At 36.8% G+C, this 18,779-nt stretch overlaps 1 protein-coding gene across 1 annotated transcript in view; it reads left to right on the top strand.

Annotated features, from left to right (window-relative positions):
• The window catches only part of TMEFF1 (transmembrane protein with EGF like and two follistatin like domains 1), a 94,902-nt gene that overhangs the window by 72,242 nt on the left and 3,881 nt on the right, over positions 1-18,779 (top strand). Inside the window, exons 6-9 of the mRNA XM_063298734.1 lie at positions 4,258-4,406; positions 10,120-10,185; positions 14,768-14,891; positions 17,176-17,334. Coding sequence (XP_063154804.1) covers positions 4,258-4,406; positions 10,120-10,185; positions 14,768-14,891; positions 17,176-17,334 — 498 coding nt within the window. The remainder of the gene's footprint in view (positions 1-4,257; positions 4,407-10,119; positions 10,186-14,767; positions 14,892-17,175; positions 17,335-18,779) is intronic.

Here is an 18,779-nt window from a genome sequence, read left to right as displayed (position 1 = left end):
ATAAAATTTGAGCAGAGATACAGCCATTGTCTGCATGGATTAAAACAAGGTACTCAATAAGTACTTCCTTGCTGTCATATTTACACATGCAATTTTCCATGTGCACTGAAATTTGTCAGTGATATTTGGTTTGTTATTTTCCAAATGTAAGGAAGGTTGCTTAAATATAATTATCTTCCTGATCCCTGTAATAATGTTTATTACCTGGATTTTTATTGCTGAACTAAATGCTATTTGATAGAGATTTGCTGAAACATTACTGGAACTCATATCACTTAAGGCCTTCTAAGAATTGCTTTCCTTTTTGCATCTATATTTCAAAAGCCAGCCGTGCCAAGGATAATTTGATTCATCTTCTCAAATACGACTTTTAAAATATAATTCTTTAAGAAAATTTAAGAAATGGCATCATCTTTTCCTAGTACATAGACAACTGAACTTGCAATTTTAATTGTTATATGCTTTGTAGTTACTTTGCACATTTTAAAATGGAACATTGTGTTGCCAACCCCAAAATATTTTAGAATTAGAAGGTATAGTGTTTGATCAGATTTACAACCCTAGGATTTGGTTATTTCAAGACAGTATAGGTGTATACTTGTATACATAGAGGCACATATCTCAGTTACTTTGTCCTTGGAGTTCCCAGATGGCAGCCTCTCACGACACCTAGTAGAGTTATGTGCTATGCTAAGGATAGTTTTGGAGACCTGTGTGATACGTGGAGCTGTTATTGGGTAAATATAAAACTCCTCCTGTACTGTATTGGTTTTAGTTACGTTTGGGAAGCAAGTAAGAAACAGTCTCATGGATGGCTTGGTCAATTCTTGGTTTATTTTATTACTTCTTAAAGCCGTTTTTGCCTTCTACCTTTGTGGACTGATCTATAGAGGGCACAAATACTGTATAGGCTAGGAATGTGCATTTGCTGAATAGTCAGTAATGGTGTCCAATTAGTTAATGCCCTAAAGCTGCTTCAGTGACCTTGTTGGCAACTCATGCTAAACCAAAAACAAGCAAAGCACATTGTGGTTTGATGTTATATTTGAACCAGGCTGCAGACTTCCCAGGTAATTTTTGGCCAGCTTCTCTCTGCCTCAGCAAAATCTACCTCAGAAGGTTGTTGAGTTGGATAGTGCCTTGAACTCCTGGGATGTTAAAGCAAGTTGCACATATCACAAAGAAATCCGCATTTTGCTCAAGAAAAATATTTGTCAAGGCAGATTTCATTCTCTGAAGGTCCAAAAAGATGAGCATTGCTGCATCCTTCCTTGTTTAGTTAGGGTAACCCCCACCACCACAGGCGGGCATTTGAACAAATTATGCCATTCTGCTTAGTGACCTGTTGTTTCCAATTACCCTTCAATGACACTGACAGGGTTGAATGGCACAGCTGGAAGCTTGTGGCTGGATGTATCCATGGCAACCCTTGTGATGGAACATCACCTCTCTCATGGCAGCTTTGGTTGCTTACTGAGAAAAAGAAACCAATATTTCATCACAAGCTGATTTGTTTTTAAAATAGCCAGCTGTAGAACTTTACATTGCTGCAGGACAAAGATTTTAGTTGTTGTGGGGAAAAATGCCCCAGTCAAATGTATTGTCCCACTCCCATGCTTGCCAAGCCGTAGGTGAAGGGCTCTTTAACTTCATCACTGTTGGAAAATTATTGTGGGTAACTTCCAGTATAATTTGCACCCAGCACACTCCCAGTCAATCCCTGTATACACATACAGTACATCACTCAGTTCAGCATCACTCAGTTCAGCTTTTTTTTTTTTAATGTATAGGCAATCAATCAGCAGAGAACTTTCCAGAGCCACTGGAAACAATACTGTAGGTAATTAGCATGGACAGTCTTAAAGGAAATGGCCTTTGCTTCATCTAGCTTTAACCCTTTAACAGCAGAATAGAGATGGAAAATAGGACACCAGGTGATCCCTCCCTTATTCTGCACCATTAAAGAAACAGTTTGTGGATGGGAATAATGTATCCAACAATTCCCTCCCCCCAACAAATAGCAAATGAGAGAAAATGAATGAAAATACCAAAAACATTGGGTGTGCATATTTCCTTAAAGACTGGTTAGAAAATCTGGCAAATTTAAAATGTGTTCACCTATAACGAAAACTAAAATAATGTAGTGTTTCAATAATGTTGATAATGTTGTATGTAGCTTCAATTTAAAGCAGACAAACTGATCTATTGGTCTGCATTTGAGACTAAAAAAAGATGCCAAACTGTGAGAAAGCTGTCAAAGTTACTTCACTCTCAGGCATACCTTTATTTTTCACAATGTGTGAAAAAAGGAATCAAAAGTTTAGACATAACAAAAGCATTTAAAACTTTAATATCTGAAGATTATCACACAGTTATTAAAACTATTATATGAAGTATCTCTATATACCCAGCTATCTTGGTTTTAAATTCATATATATGCATGAACACCCATTATGGTCCAGAATAATTGTATTATAAGAAATTAATAGTTGGGTAATTGTTGAATGACATGCACACAGCTTGTAATAAAGCAAAGTTTAAGAGAGTTGAATGGCTGAGTTGAAAAAAGCTGTATTTAAATTGATTTGAAACCTCTGTGCCATTTTACCTATGATACCTCATTACATAAGCAAATTATCACTTGATAATAACAGTAATCTTATGATGAATAAGCATGAGCTGAATTGTAAGCCTTCTACTCATTCTAAACAAAAAAGTAACAGATGAGTTTATGCCTTACAATGTCTTTCTCTCTAATGATATTTTGGTACAAAGATCCCATCCTATTATTTCTTTTCTTCTATGGCTTTTTTTCTGCACTATTTAAGCTGTAAATTCATTGAGAGCAGAAATGGATTCTAGGGTATATTAGCACAGCATTCACCCAAATAAATGCATTCTAAACTGATCATTTGACTAGAAATATCCAACTGGCAGCTTACTGGCTGTACAAGCCCCCAGAGTCCAATCCAACCTCTACTATGCTGACCTAAAACGTTTTCAAGTTATATTAAAATAGGGATTTCACATTCTGATGCTGTGACTTCCCCTTCAGTTTTGCATGTCATGCATATTTTCAGCTCTGTGTGTGTGTGTAGGGGTAATCCTAATATGAGTTGTGCAAGATCGCACCACCCCCTATAGAGATTTTGCACATGAAAGTTCTCTGTAGCGAGTAAGATAAAATGTTGCTGCTGAAAAGGCAACTATCGGTTTAAATAAATACAATAGCAAATCATCCAGATTGCATAATCCTGTCTTTGAAAACTTCATAATCAAGCCTATGTGACAAGGATTTTGAAAGCAGGAAATAATATTTCATTGTTACTACTGGAGATTTTTTTTTCCACCAGTAGGACTTTAAAATACAAATAACACAATACCAACTTTGTCTTGATTTATAAGAAGAAGCAGAAGTTAATTCTAGTTTATCTCTTTCACAGTGTTTTAGAGCAAAGCCAATATCTGACATACAACTTTTAGAGAAATATTTTGCCATGGAAGTAGAGATGGCTGAAGATTTAGAGTCTAAGGCATAGCTTCAAAATTACATACATGCTGCAAAAAGGAATACAGGAATAGATTAAAGTGATTACAATATTAAATCAGTGGAGCTTAAACTGGTTTTCACTAACCTTTCGCACTGATTTCAATGCAATCAAAGTATTATTAACTTAGTATGGATTCAACTGTGTTTATCAACCACATTTCTTTCAAGAAGCTGAGTTATAAATGATTTCCTTGTGGTCTTTAATCCACACAGTGCTTAGAACCAGAATTCCTCAGCTTCAGCAGCTGAACCATATCATCTGTCTCCAGGCTGTACCTTAAATGTGGTAAACATACAGGGTGGAATAATGTCATGTTTTATTTATGAGCATTTAAAGGCCAGATTGGTTGCTGTTAGAAGCTAATGCTGGATTAAATGGAACCAAACGTATGCAAAAGAGCGGTAGGAAAGGGCTGGGGAAGTATAGGCAGATAGGTGAGTTATCACTTTAGAGGATACAACTGATAATCTCTTTCAAGAGAGATGCTTGACCATCAGAGAGAAAAGGCATTTGTCTCTTTTGCACTGCAGTATTTGAGTGACTTCATGGGCACATTTTAGATTGTTTATCTTCTCCCCTATTATAAACTGAAGTATGTATTTGTGTTAAGTAATGTGATTTCATTTCATACATGCCTTGTGAATAATACATTTATGCAAGGTCCTGAGTAGAATACTGATGATTTAATTCATGTTTATGTGAATAGGTGTGTATGCAACATAGACTGTAGCGGCTACAGTTTTAACCCTGTTTGTGCGTCTGATGGAAGTTCCTATAATAACCCATGCTTTGTTCGAGAGGCATCTTGCCTGAGACAGGAACAGATCGATATCAGACACCTTGGACATTGCTCAGGTATCTTTAACTTTATTTTTCAGTACTGATTATGTTCACTGGATGATTGACTAGAGGTAATATTGTTAATGTCAGAGATAGGGCTTTGCTTCCGGTTCTGCTTCCATAGAAGCACAGAAAATATGTAACATGTTGGATTTCATAGAAAATTAAAATGCCAGAAAGACTTTGTTTTCACTGAAAAACATGTACCCAAGTATATTTCTAGACTTTTCTTCTTGGTTGTGGTTTTCTTTTCTTTTCAATCTTAAATGAAATGTAAGAAGTTATACTTGAAGGGCTTGTGAATAAACTGCATAACTCATAAAAAAATAGATTATGTTTTCTACAAAGGAAAGAAAATAGCATATCTTTTTTTTCCAAGTAATGTTATCAAAGATTATAATTACAATAGTAAAAATTAATGCAAACTAAAAGAGAGATAAAAAAAATAGGAAGAGTAAAAGGTGCAAAGCGGAAAATATAAGAAAGACATAAAGAATAGAAAGAAGAAGGAAAAAGAATAGTAAAGAAAAAAAAAGAAATATGTAAAGAAGTGACTCCCAACCTTCTTCACAACAAGTATAACAAGTATAAAATTGTTAAGTATAAACAATTTTAGTAACTTTTTACCTCCTCTTAAATTACAACAAATGATCTCTTCTTCCCATATTTCATCTCTTAACTATAAACAAATCCATAAAGTATCTTCTTGCTGGTGTCAGCAAAAGTCCATTAAGGGTTACCAAAATAACAATGTATCTATTTTGACCTTGATCAAATAAACCAACTTAATATTCCTTCCTTTTCATTTTAACGATCTTGATCTTCAGTCCCTTCAAATAATCCCCTAAAACTTGATTTCTTTTCATTTTTCCCTTTATCCCTTCTCTCAAAATTCTTCAAAGCTTTAACAAGCCTTTTTGGAAATCCAATATAGGAAGATTATCCAGATCACTCTCTTGGTTTATTGTTTGTAGTCCCTTTTAATTATTAAAACATCAGCCAATTTGTTTTGTTGTCCAGTGTAACATCTGTTTTCATGTCATTCTTGTAGCCTGTCATTTGTATATCCACTTTCTACTAAGTCTCTGTTTTGCCAGGTAAAACTTGTTCCTCTTCCATACCATCTTTTAGATAGTCTATCCACAGTTATCACTGTTGACATTATTAATATTAATTTCTGACTCCATTTTTCAAAAGTATCCTTCAGTATTTCCAGTGTTAGAATATTTTGCACCATTCTGTAACTGTAAGTCATGTTTATGTGTTCTTCTCCTTTAATTGAAATCTTTAGGTCCCTCAAGGGTGTAATTTTAAAAACCTTATCAAGTTTTTTTAATCAAAACAAAAGCATTTTCCCACAAAAAAGATTCTTTATAATTAATTCCAAAATCTTATTTCAAATTTACCTGGACCCTTAATCCATTTGCAGCTTTCTAAAATCAAAGTTTTAATCAACGTTTTGCTGTTTATTAAAAAAAATTACGTTCTTAAGCTTGTAGTTAAAATTTTCTTTCATTAAGGATCACCTGGTGTTTTCAGACTTGTTGCTCCCAAGGTTTCTAATAGCTGAAAAGTAGTTAACAAGCAATTTCTGAAAGTTATTAGAAAAGTAAGTATGCAAACTTAGTGTCCTTTTAAAGGCAGCAACCACGGTTTGAGCAAGATGGCTATTCCCTCATCTCCCAGTGCTCAAAACCTGCTGGAGATGGTCTTGTGGTCTGCTTGTGAGGAGCAGCTGTCTGGAGCACTTATTGGTAATCTCTGGTCTTCATTCTCTGTCTCTCTTTTATTTATAAGAATTTTATTAAGTTTCAAGCAAAGATAAAAGCTACAGAAAAAAAACAAAAAAACTACAAAGAAAAAAAACTTAAAAAGTGTGGAAACACAAGAGAAAATTTTTTTAAATTACAAAAAGGTGACTTCCGACTTTTAACAGCAAGGATACACAACAGTTTTCCATAATCAATCCCTTACTCTATATTAAACCAAAATCACATTATTTCTATAAATCATTCCATTGGCACATTATGAAAATCACTAAATGCAGTTGCTCCCTCCCCTTATATTAATATACACACACACACCTCCTAATCAACTTCCCCCCCCAAAAGATAACATTTATTTAATTATTTCCTTCCTACTACTATTCTATACATTCCTGTCTATTATATCTGGTCTTCTCCTTTATCTGGAGAGGTTCAAACAGCCAGTCTACTCACCGGCTCTTTGTTCTTCGCTGAAGTCGTTCCTTTTCAGCTCATTTCTTCCTCTGGAAGTCCCAGATCTAAAGAAAATAGCATATATCTGATGAATATTTATGAAAAGTATAATTCAATTATCTTGGCCTGAAATTGTGATCAATTTAAGTGCTGTTCAGTCAATATTCAAGGCCAAAAGTTGTCAGGACTTCTCACACTTTATGTTCTCATTCACTAGCCTGTCCTTGGTTGACTTTTAATACAAGAAATGCACATTCATAGGTTGTAGCCTATGGCTTTCTCTTATGGAGATTGGCATAGGGATATCTTATTATTTGAAGCATTGCAACTGTCTCATTGGATATTGTTTGTAACATTATTCATATTGGAAGCAATATTGCCATTATGTGAGCTCTGATGTATATATTTATTTTAAATAATTTGTCAATATAAGCATCAGCACATTTGTCTTTCAATAGCTTCAAAGATGGCAAGGCTATTCCTCCCTTTTTCCCTCCCCTCTGCCATACCATTTCTTGGTGATTCATTGCTTAAAGGAGTATTCAAGGATCAAATGCTGCTGGGCACACTTCAGTGCCAACATGAGCGGGCTCTTCTTTCACAATCAACTACATTTACTATTAAAATGGTAATGAATGGAGGTTATCTGATCCATTCCTCATGGCTATCAGATGCAGCCAAAAGTTTAACCTTTATGAACAGACACAAAAACAGCATTGCAGACAGAAACTTCAGATGTTACAGATAATCTTGGATAGTTTATTCATTCAGTTGATTATATTCAAATGAAAGGCAATGATTTTCATATTTCCAGCATCAGGATATACCCTATTTTAGAAAACCCAACTCATATATTTCAGGTTACATTTATTAAATATACATATGTGATTCTGCTGAAAATAAGTAATTTACTAACAGTGTAGAAAAAACCAAGTATCTCGATATATTGTCAAGAAACATATAATTTTGATTTAACAATTTTTCAGTTAAACACAGTATTTTTCATGTTTGTTCTTCTCCCACACTCACATGTATTCATATAGATTTTGATTCTGGAGCAGTTGGAACAGTTGAAGTTTGAAGTTGAGATGCATATATTTTGATTGGTCATAACCAAAGCAAATTTCTAAGTTTGCTGGTTTCTAGGAATGAGCAAAATGTTCTGCTCACAGAATACCTAGTTTCTGATGGTCTGTGTCCAGATAAGAACAGAAGAGAAGGCACTGAGAAGATCATATGGGCAAGTACTGTCCTTGGCTTCAGGCATTTTATGTCTTATTGGCCCATGTGCTCTGATCTTCCCTATCTCCTCATAAGCCATGCTGGAGGTCCACAGTGTTGTCAGTTGGCTAAAGGAAAGTGGGGAAAAGAAGTCACTGGGAAAATGTTGGAATGGGCCAATTGGATATGCTGCCCTTGAAGCCAAGGAAATTGGCAGTCCATAGTGGTGGCTGAGCTAACATAAGGAATGAAGGAGCTAGGAAGATCAAGCTGGTGGATTGGCTGGTTGAATAATCACCACTTCCAATGGCTGTTCGATGTTAAGAATAGCATAAGTAGAGAAAGGAAGGTGCTGAGAAGTTTGATGGGCAAAGTGGTATACAGGCCCTGTGGAAGAGCAGGGAAGAGAGGCTCAAGTCCCAACACCCTTGCCCTACTTGTCCTGCAAGGTCCCTCTGTATGTTGTCTTGGTCTGGATCAACCAAAATGCTCTGGGTTTCTGTTCTGCTGAACCAAGGGCAACCTTGGTTCCAGTTGGAATAGCATTTCTGAGACGCAATATATTTGTTTCAGTTTTGTGCACACCTCCACTGATTTTCTATGAAAAGCTTCTGAATTGTAGTTTAGAATTTATCTGAAAGTGGCCAGGTTTATGTTAATGGAAGAAACCTCTCATTGCTAGAAAGATATAAAACTGTTTTAATAAGATTGGTAGGTACTTTAATAAGCTCGTTATTCAAAACACAGGGCACTGGACTTCCTCCACCACTTGCCTTCCTGTTTTTTGCACTTCCTCAGGTTCATCTTCCCTTGAGTCCCTCTCTGATTTCAGGAATAGCCTCTTCACAAAGCTCTATTCCTATTATGATTGTCCTGGAGGATTCGTAAGATACGCACTCTAACTTCCGGTTTGCAGAATTTGTTTCTGAACTCTGAAAAAGAAACTCCACAGATTTCCTCTCATTGCGGGGAGCTCAAAGTACGAAGGCAACATCAAGGAGACAGCAATACTTTGATTCCCCTACTTGATGATAGAGCTGTTCCACATCTCCACTGAATGACAAGCATCTGAGGGTTTCAGATGTGTTAATAAATTCTTCTTACATTGCACTGTGCATGAAAATTTGCTTCTGCCTTTGTACATCTTCAGTGATGGCAGTGTTTTTATGAAATATCCACGCAGGTATGCATTTCCAAAGCAAAACAAAAAAGGTTGCTCCCAGTTGCTATATCTGGGATGCTAATAATAGTAATATTATTACCATGATATTAAAATGTTAATATAATAAATATTTTAAAAATATTTTAAAAATATTTAAATTGTAGTTTTTTGTCTTTTACAGAAATGACGCAAGTAGCCATGTTTCTTTTTCTGCATGATTCATTAAGCTCCTGCTAGCCATGGGGCGAGTCAAAGGGCACTGAATTATCTGTCCTTGGGTACCTAGTCTTATCCAACCAGCTTCATCACACTTTTAAAATCATTTTTGCACCCATAAGAGGTTGAAGCTTAGTTGACTTGGTGTGCCTTTCTGTGCTGAAGGAGAGCGGTGGAGCAGGTGTGATTGCTCTTGAACAGGCCTTACAGTTGCTTCTGCAACTGACAGGTTTGAACAAACCATGTCAGGATATCAGGGCAGTTAAAAGACCATAAATAATAAAAGAGATGGAGTTCACATATCCTACAAGCAGCATTCTTCTGCTGGGTGTTAAGGTTAGCTTAAAGCTGGTTATTCTGAGGTAAAATACAGTATGATTATATTTTTTTGCCGGGGGAGGGCAGGCAGCGCATTCGAGTCAGTGTTGTCCAGGCAGTCTCCTGGAGTCAAGTCCCTGCAGTTATCTTGGCGAGATTTCGGAAGTGGTTTGCCCTTGCCTGCTTCCCAGGGCTGAGAGAGAGTGACTGGCCCAAGGTCACCCAGCTGGCTTTCTGCCTAAGGCGGGACTGGAACTCACAGTCTCCCAGTTTCTCTCCTGATGCCTTTACCACTACACCACACTGGCTCTCATGATTACACATTACACATTACATGCCTAAAGTTGCTACATGTTTCACTGTGATACTGTGCTGGGGAAAATAGGGAAATATCAAATCTGTGATTTTTTTCCTGTTTTTTCCAACTTCTGCTAAAATTAAACTTTAATAGATTGGAACAGTGAAAGCAGTCCTGGACAATATAATTGCTTTAGCCATGTGAGAGGAATATAGCCATGTCATCTTTTATTTAACTGTTTCCTTTGGTAGCTGTATGTTAATAGTTGGTACTTTTTTCTCTTCCTCCCAATAGACTCTGACGACTCTAGCTTATTAGGGAAGAAGGATGATGGAATGCATTATCGGCCAGATGTGAAAGGTAGGATGCAAATGCTCGGGTGTTTGTCTCTTCACAATGTGGTAGAGATGGCAGGATGCACTGGCAGCCTTTCCAAGCCTGAGGTCAGCCCCACTAGATAGACCAGACCAGAAAACCAACTCCACAGGAAGACCAGAACTACCCTTGATTGAGATTAGCTACAGTAACTGAATCTTGCAAGTCTGATTGGGCTGGACCCCCTCCTCCTCCTCATACTCCAGTGCATCAGGGAGGCGTTGGCCTGAGCTGCTTCTGAATAAGATCTTGTTTCCCAGGACTTAAAGAATGCTTCAGCCCCCTTTGCCTGGGTAACAATTCTTGCATATTTACGTCAAGGTCACCTCCCCTACTCTCTACCCCTGATGCACTTCAGCTGTTCTGGGATTTCTTAACTCCCACAATTGCCAGCCAGCACGACTGAGGGCAGCCAAAGGCCAGGCTAAGAAACCATGTGGGGGACCGTGTTTTTGGGAAGACTGGGATAGATAGATAGAAGGGCAGCTTTTTTATCTACCATTTTATGTACCATTAAGCATAATTAATATGCATAATGAATTAAAAGATTACTAATTATATACTATATAAATTATAGTGTAATGCATAGCATAGTAGTGCTGTACTATAGGGCAATGTAGCGCTATAGTGTAATATTATGTATTAAATTAGGGTCGGCAAACTTTTTCTATAAAGGGCCAGATCCTGGACCTCTTCTGTTATATGTGGGTGTGGCCAACAGGTCTGCAGGCTAAGAAGTGTGGCAGCCGTTGGATGTCCCCAACCCTTCAGTGAAGACGCTGCTGATCAGCCACTACCACTGCCTAGGGCACCCTGCCCTGCAGCCTACCCCTCGCCCTGGGAGCTCAGCTGAGGCTCAGGTCTGGCACTCTGTTGCCCACCCACCCATGCATTCTTACCCTGTGGGCTGTACAAAAACAGAGGGCAGGCTAGATTTCACCTGCGGGCCATAGTTTGCTGGCCCCTGAACTAAATTATACTATAGTACATATTCGTTTATATAATTATACATTATTCAGTTAATACATTAATTACTCTATTAATATGATTGTATACGGGGGTCTTTGGGCCAGTCTTTCCCATTCAGTCCAAGCTACCTCACTGGGTAGTTGTTGGGGGAAAATGAAGGAGGAAAGAGTACATATACCACTTTGACTTTGAATGAAAGGCAGGATATAAATCATGTAAGAATGGCTAATGCTAATCAAAGGCATGCCTGGCATTCTTCCGGTGGGGTTTTAATGTTTAATAATTTAGTTCAATAAACATTATGACAAAAAAGTGTTAAAATAACTTGCTGTCCCCAGTTGATTTCAAAGGAATCCATTTTTGCTCAAACACCATTTTACAAGGACCTCTGTTGGCCTTGGCAGCTCTGCAGCATGCACAGTAATGCACTTGAATAATGAAGCCATTTTTATTTATTCAAGAAAACTTAGCATAACAATAGTTCCAAATGAACTGATCTTGTATGTTTTTTGCTTTTTTCCCCTTAACAAGTCCAAGAATAGAGTTATGATGTGCCTAAGCCCTATGTGTATTTCTTATATTAATGCTAAACACAATCCTGCTATTAAAGACTGGAAAGGAAGCTTTCATATATTGTTCTGAGCAATGACTGACTCCAACAAAATAGATTTCCTCTATTCTGCACTTCAGTTTTAAAGGTGACTTTTAAAGCTGGAGAAAATGTAGAAAAGAAGCTATTTCTACAGAAAAGCAATTTCCTCCTGTCACTTTCCCTTCTCACCCTTTTATTGTCTATTGGAAAAATTGTGCTAAAAGAAAAGAGAAAAACTTGGAGGTTGTGAAATTTTTCTTGGGACATAGAGTGGATTTTTAAGAGGATTCATAATATTTTTTTCATTAATCAAATCATTATTAACTCTTTGAACATGCACCAGGAATATTAGCCTGTATTTAATCTTTTGATACATGCTTACTTTCCATAAGTATATCAAAATTGGAAAATTAATCTGAAGGATAGCATATCTGTGCTAGGTTTTACAGATCTGCTGAGGAGGCCCTTCTTAATGTATACAGAATTTTATCAGTTTTGGCATCTTAATTGTGGCTTTTTCAGGTTTGCCTGACAATTCAGTTGGTTAGTTTGCTCCACTGAATTGTTTTTAAAATGTTTATTTATATTTACATTTCATAATGTTGTGATTATATTAGTATGTTTAAGATTAAATGATCATTTTTAAATCTTTGCACTGGCCTGCTGTTTAACTGATGAAGACTTTTTAAATATCTTTTTAAAAAACAAATAGTATTCATATGAATAATTTCATAACTGCAGCAAGAGGCGATAACTTGGAGGTGTGAAGAGACTGTCATGAAGACCGACAGTCTTGCGTAAATTACTGTTTATATCATCCATGTATTTTGGAGTGAGTCTGCACATTCAAAAGCCAGGGCTCAAGCAGAGTCTGCGGCTTTCTAGATGGCTTGGGTGCAGTTCTCACGATATGCTGCTACTAGTGTAGCGTATTTGGAAGGCAGCAGGTTAGAGAAGACTAGTATGGAGAAACCAAAAGCACAGGTGAATGTGTTCTTAATTGTATAGTATGTATCTTTATCAATGAAACCAAGATGCCTTGGAGAGCAAAGACTGGCTTGTAGACAGGGGCATCTGCAAGATGTGCATGTGGTGGTAAAAAAGGTCAAGATGGCACCCATGATCACAATGCATGTAAAAAAGGGGGCAGAGCTTTGACCAATTTGTCATGACCACTATCTTGACTTTTTTGATCCTGCGTACAGAAATCATGGCTCCTCCATCTGCTCTTCCCTATTTAACATGAAAGGTGAAAGGTCCCCTGTGCAAGCACCAAGTCATATCTGACCCCTTGGGGGGAAGCCCTTTCGCGATGTTTTCTTGGCAGACTATAGAGTGGGGTGGTTTGCCATTGCCTTCCCCATTTAACATAGATCCCATTTAACATAGATCCTCCCATAGTGGAAAGAAATCATTTGGTTTTTCTGAAATTTGCAAATCCTTGCTTCCAGGCTATCTTGGTTTTTTAATATTTGCATTGTCTAAGCTGAAAGATTTACATCTTAACAATATCTTCAGTATGTTGATCTAAAACAGGCTGCCCCTTCAGGCACAGAAACAGACCAAAACTGTGGTGGTTTATTTTGTTGAACCTGACACTCTGTCTTTGAACTTGAAGCTCTATTTCAGAGTCTTTTTTTTTTATTGATTGATTGATTATGTGCTATCAAGTCAGTGTTGACTCTTAGACCACATAGATAGATTTTCTCCTGGAGGATGTGTTCTCAACCTGATCCTTCAGGTCTTCCAAACAATTCACCCATTGCCACCATAATTGAGTCCATCCACCTTGCTGCTAGTCTTCCTCTTTAAAAGCAAGTGGCATTAGGCATCCTTCCTTTCCTCTTCCTGCTAATTTAAATGTTTATCAAAACCATAAAGACCCCTTCCTCATTCCCCCTCAAGCCCTCTTGGAGCTATCTCCATGACAGATTGGTCCATATGATGGGAGAAAAACCAAACAAATTGAATCAATATAAGGTCAATTAAAATAGGATAAAAATGGTACAAAAGAGTACAATAACTTTGGAGTTCTCAAGAACTCTTTATCAAGCAAGGTGTCACCAAAAGCAGGTTATAGAGAAGAGAAAGTCTAAAAAATCAGATCAAGTGTTTCAGATATGTTAAAGTCAGATGAAGTGTGAAGGCTGGATATAGTGGACAGTGGTGCAATCAGTGACTAAAGGATGATTCTGCTCACACTCCAGTTTTAAATATAGAAAGATTGTACACTTGTCAAGTTGCTTTCATTCTGAATAAAAATTAACATTGTGGTAACCTTTTCTCTGTTTGAAACTGTCCCATGATTGAAGTGATATACTTCTCATCAAGGCAATGAAATGTATTTTCTGCATGGATAAATGGGAATATTATTTTCAAATAATAATATTTGTAAATATTTATTTACAAATCTATAGTCCTTTGAACATTAGTTTTTATAGTAATCAACCCAATTTGATCCATGTTAATGCAATTCAGCATATTTTTATTTAGATCTAGTTTTAAGCATTTAAATAATTCATCATTGGTATTTAATATGGATACCAATTGTTTTCATCATTGGATTTAACATTAGTAGATTCTAGAACTAATATTATCACCTAAAAAGTGTAAATGTTTATCCAAGACCTTGAGACCAAAGGTGTACTAAAATTCAAGCAAATATACTTTCAAAATGCCTTAATTGCATTGTATATTTCTTGCCTACTTTAGAATTATCCTGTCTTTTTCTATTTTAAGAATATTTAAATTAAATCAAAACATGTAAGATAATGTTTATGTCATTTTTTTCTAGATTAGTTGACTTAGTTGGAAACCAAAACAGTATCTTACGTTTTAAATATTATAAAATAGCAAGTGGGGTGACAATTTTATTGCAAAGATGCAGTATTGTTTGTATGGTCCTGAGATTAGATTTACAGTATTAAGTAGAGGGACAGTCTTTTTCAAATATTTATTTGTCAAACAATAAGCTACTCTTCCTTGTATTTTTGTTTCATACAAAAGATGCGAGTGATCAAAGAGAAGACATCTATATTGGAAACCATATTCCTTGCTCAGATAGTTTTAGTGGCTATTGCATCCATGGGAAATGTGAATTCATTTATTCAACACAGAAAGCTTCCTGCCGGTAAGTCAGTTAGATCAATAAAAGCACCATCTGAAAATCTACAATTCTGTTACAATATTAAGTGTGGTCCTAGTGGCATTAGCCATAGATAGTTTGATGGGAGGTTCTCCTTTCTCCTGTCCAGATAGGTTTTAGGCAAATTCAATGTTTTGTTTTTGTTAAACTATCATTTTTAATTTATATTATACTGCTATTTTCTAAATATAGATTGCTAGTCTTACCTTTGTGTTACTCCTGCTTGCTGCTATGTAAACAGAGCAGATTCTTTATAGGATTCTTTGAACAAAACTAAAGAAAGACGGTAACGGGAAGAAAAGGAAGGTTTCATTTTGTAAAAGTGCCACCTTCTCACTGTTTGTGGGGCCATTGACATATGGTCACCACAGCTGTCTCTTCCCCCTTTCCCCCAACTCAGGAACAAGGATGGGTGAACAACTTGGTGCTTGCACCAAAATTGAGTGGGCTTTCTCTTTTTGAAATCACCGAAGAACTGACTGATGGCAGTTCTCTGTCAATTACTGCTCTTTTTCCCAATGAAATCTTTTGGTGATAAGAGATCAAATAGGAAGTGGCAGAAGATCTGTTCTCCTTGAGTGAAATTATATATTACAGATGATATAGATATAGGGATGAATCCCTAGAACTCTTAGTAATTTAACAAAAGTAGACCAAAAAAGTCCTCTAGCAGCAGCACTTCCTATTAGTCTTTTGAGCCAGCCTGCTTAAACCCATCAAAAGCCAATTAGTTTTTTCCTATCTTCTTTGGATCACTCTGTGGCTTTTATCCTCTTCCTGATGGGGAGCCGAAGAGCAGCTAGCAATAGGTTGGGGTACAAGAAGAATCAACATGGATGGTGCTCATCTTGATTCGGTTTGCTGAAGTTCAAGTAGGGCTACTTGCATTAGCCTTTCCCTCCACAACCCTGGTTCACATGCTTCTCCCCATTCCAGTTAGGAGCCACAAGTGCATATGCATTTGTTTATGCCAGTGTTTCTCAACCATGGCCGCTGGCTGGGGAATTCTGGGAGTCGAAGTCCATACATTTTCCAGTGGCCAAGGTTGAGAAACACTGCTCTATGCCTTTCAAGAATTCTCTTTGCTGGGGAAACTTCAGTACCATTGCAGTTGATACTGTTAAATGGCATAAAGAGATGCTAAAAGGTGGTGCTGAAATGTTCTGGAGAGGAGAAAAATATCAGTTGAAGGCTTTGGCTCATTTCTCTAGTACATAGGCATGGATTGCACTTTTTTTTTAAGAAAAGGAAGAGGGAAATCCTTGTGGCGGTTGTATTCATATTAAAGTAAATGTCATTGCTCTTTTTATTGACCAGCATGAATTAAAGTTGTAACTATGCCTGCAAGAGTTTTAAAAGCAACTGTGATTCTGTATTTGGATTAACCTGTGCCTAAAATGTTCAAATTAAATTATCAAGGCATAAACATTTTTCAGGCTTGGAGAAGTAGAAATAGTCATGTTGATTTAACGGTAATTTCTTCCCTGGAAAACCGAGAACGGAGCAAATGCACACAGACACCCATAGACACCCATCTAGAGGACAATTGTTAGGATGAAAAAAAGACATTAAGGGAGAAGGAAATAAGTCTGCCAGGTAGTCTGGCATAAGTAGATAAATATTGTGGTCACAGGTACATCCTAAAAATCATTGTTTCTAATCTTCTGCGCTTTATCAGTCCTGAGTATGCTCTTACTTTGCCTTCTGTAGACATTTTAAATTTTATAAATCTCTGTACAATCTATACCTTTCTATAGATAGGAGGTTATCTTATGCTTTTTTTATGAGTATAAAGGCTCATGGCTTTGAATCTTTCTCACTTGTATGGTGCAATCTACAAAATAACCTGAATGTTGAAAATCCTCCTGCTTTAATCTTTTTATTTATTTATTTTATTTGAACTGAAAGCACAAATATTTTTATTAGATAGAATCTCAGAAAACCACTTACTAAAATATATGCTGACAGTTGCAACAAATGGATTTAAATGGATATTAGCAATGATATTCAATGTTCAGCGTAAAGTATAAATACCTAAGTTGCGATCAGCAGTTGGGAAAAAAGGGGAAGGGGGAAAGTGTCACAGGAAGTTCTCCAATAATGTTTTTATTTGGGCTTAATACTAGTTTCTCTTTGTTTTATTCTGTTGTCTATTGTCATTATCTAATGTAGACTTTTTTTGTTTGTATTTTACTATTCTAATAATAAAAATATATATTTTTAAAAAGACAATACTCCTACTTCTAGGAATTTTACTCTTCTTTTTTAGGTGTGAATCTGGATACACAGGACAACATTGTGAAAAAACAGACTTTAGCATACTTTATGTTGTCCCAAGTAGACAAAAGCTCACCCATGTCCTTATTGCAGCAATAATTGGAGCTGTCCAGATTGCCATTATAGTTGCAATTGTTATGTGTATAACCCGGTAAGTTCACAGGCAAAAAATAACAAGGGGTACCTTTTGGGGGTTCTTGGTTTTTATTATGTTAGGATCACTATTTGTACCTTCCCACCTATTCTCTTCATGAATTGTTGAGATAATTAGTGCTTTTGCTACTTGAAGTCTGTTCTCTCTTTCACTCTCTTTCCATGGAAGTGGGTGTATATGTGTGAACACACTTATACACATTCTGAGTCTATATATAGTAAAGGCACACATGTGTTCTATTATTATCAAGGTAAAATATTTAGGTAAGTTTTCTTGATGTAAATGTCACAAGATGCCACAGTCCTATAATCAAACTTCTACATGTAGGAAGATGTTTGAATTAGAGCTCAGAGCAAAGGGGCTTTCAAAATTATTTACCCAATTTATGGACAGAGGAAAGGGGAAAGAGAAATTCTCCAGCAATTTGTCAAAACTAGGACTAGCTGCATGGCTATTGAAAGAAGCCAAAGGGAGAAATTGGGATTTAATTGAAGCATAGAATGCAAATCAGTGGAGACATAATTATATAATGCATGAATCTCCAATAGTATGTTGGCATTAAGGTCTGAATCCATCAATATTGTAATGGAATCAACTCATTTCCTATCTATTCACTGTCCTATCTGCCTGTCCCCCTTTCAATATAGTTGATCTCAAACTCTGCTAAAATGTTTTCCAAGAAGGAATGTTGGCTTCATTCATCTCAGTTATTTCTAGGGGTGGAATAAGTACAGCAGAGAAATAGAAGGGAAATCAGGCTCTGGAATATGATATACATACCAGCCCTTCTCGTTCCTTTAATCCATGCTATGGCTTAAAATACTTCTACAGGATTGCTGCTTGCTCATCCACGCCCATGTCAAAGATAGATTCTCTGTGGCCCTATTTACACTCACAGGATTAATTCCAATTCCTCATGGTGAAGGAACAATTTGAACCTCTCCTCTCCATCTGTGTGTATCATTTACTATGTGCTTGGATCTCCATATAATATCCTGCTTTGAACAGGAAAATATTAAAATGTACAGGGCTATCAAGAATGCCTACTCACATATGAAGTTGTAGATGCCTACTCATTTGTCAGTTTACTTGCATGGCATGCAGGAGTGAAGGAGAAGGCCTCTCCTTTGTCATACAAAGTAGTGACAGTTTTATTGGATTTATAAACTTGGTTTATGTACCTTAGAGAGCCAGTTTGGTGTAGTGGTTAAAGCACCAGGACTAGGAGTTCTAGTCCTGCCTTAGGCACGAAGCCAGCTGGGTGACCTTGGGCCAGTCATTCTCTTTCAGCCCTAGAAAGGAGGCAAGGGCAAACTACCTCCAAAATCTTGCCAAGAAAACTGCAGGGACTTGTCCAGGCAGTTGTCAGGAGTCAACACTGACTCAAAGGCGCACACACACACATACACATGTACCTTAACCTATTTTATAATGCTGTCTTT

The sequence above is a fragment of the Candoia aspera genome, chromosome 3 (genome assembly GCF_035149785.1).
Source record: "Candoia aspera isolate rCanAsp1 chromosome 3, rCanAsp1.hap2, whole genome shotgun sequence".
Lineage (NCBI taxonomy): Eukaryota > Metazoa > Chordata > Lepidosauria > Squamata > Boidae > Candoia > Candoia aspera.
Note: the sequence above shows the minus strand (reverse complement) of the source record. Positions and strands in the feature narration are given on the sequence as shown.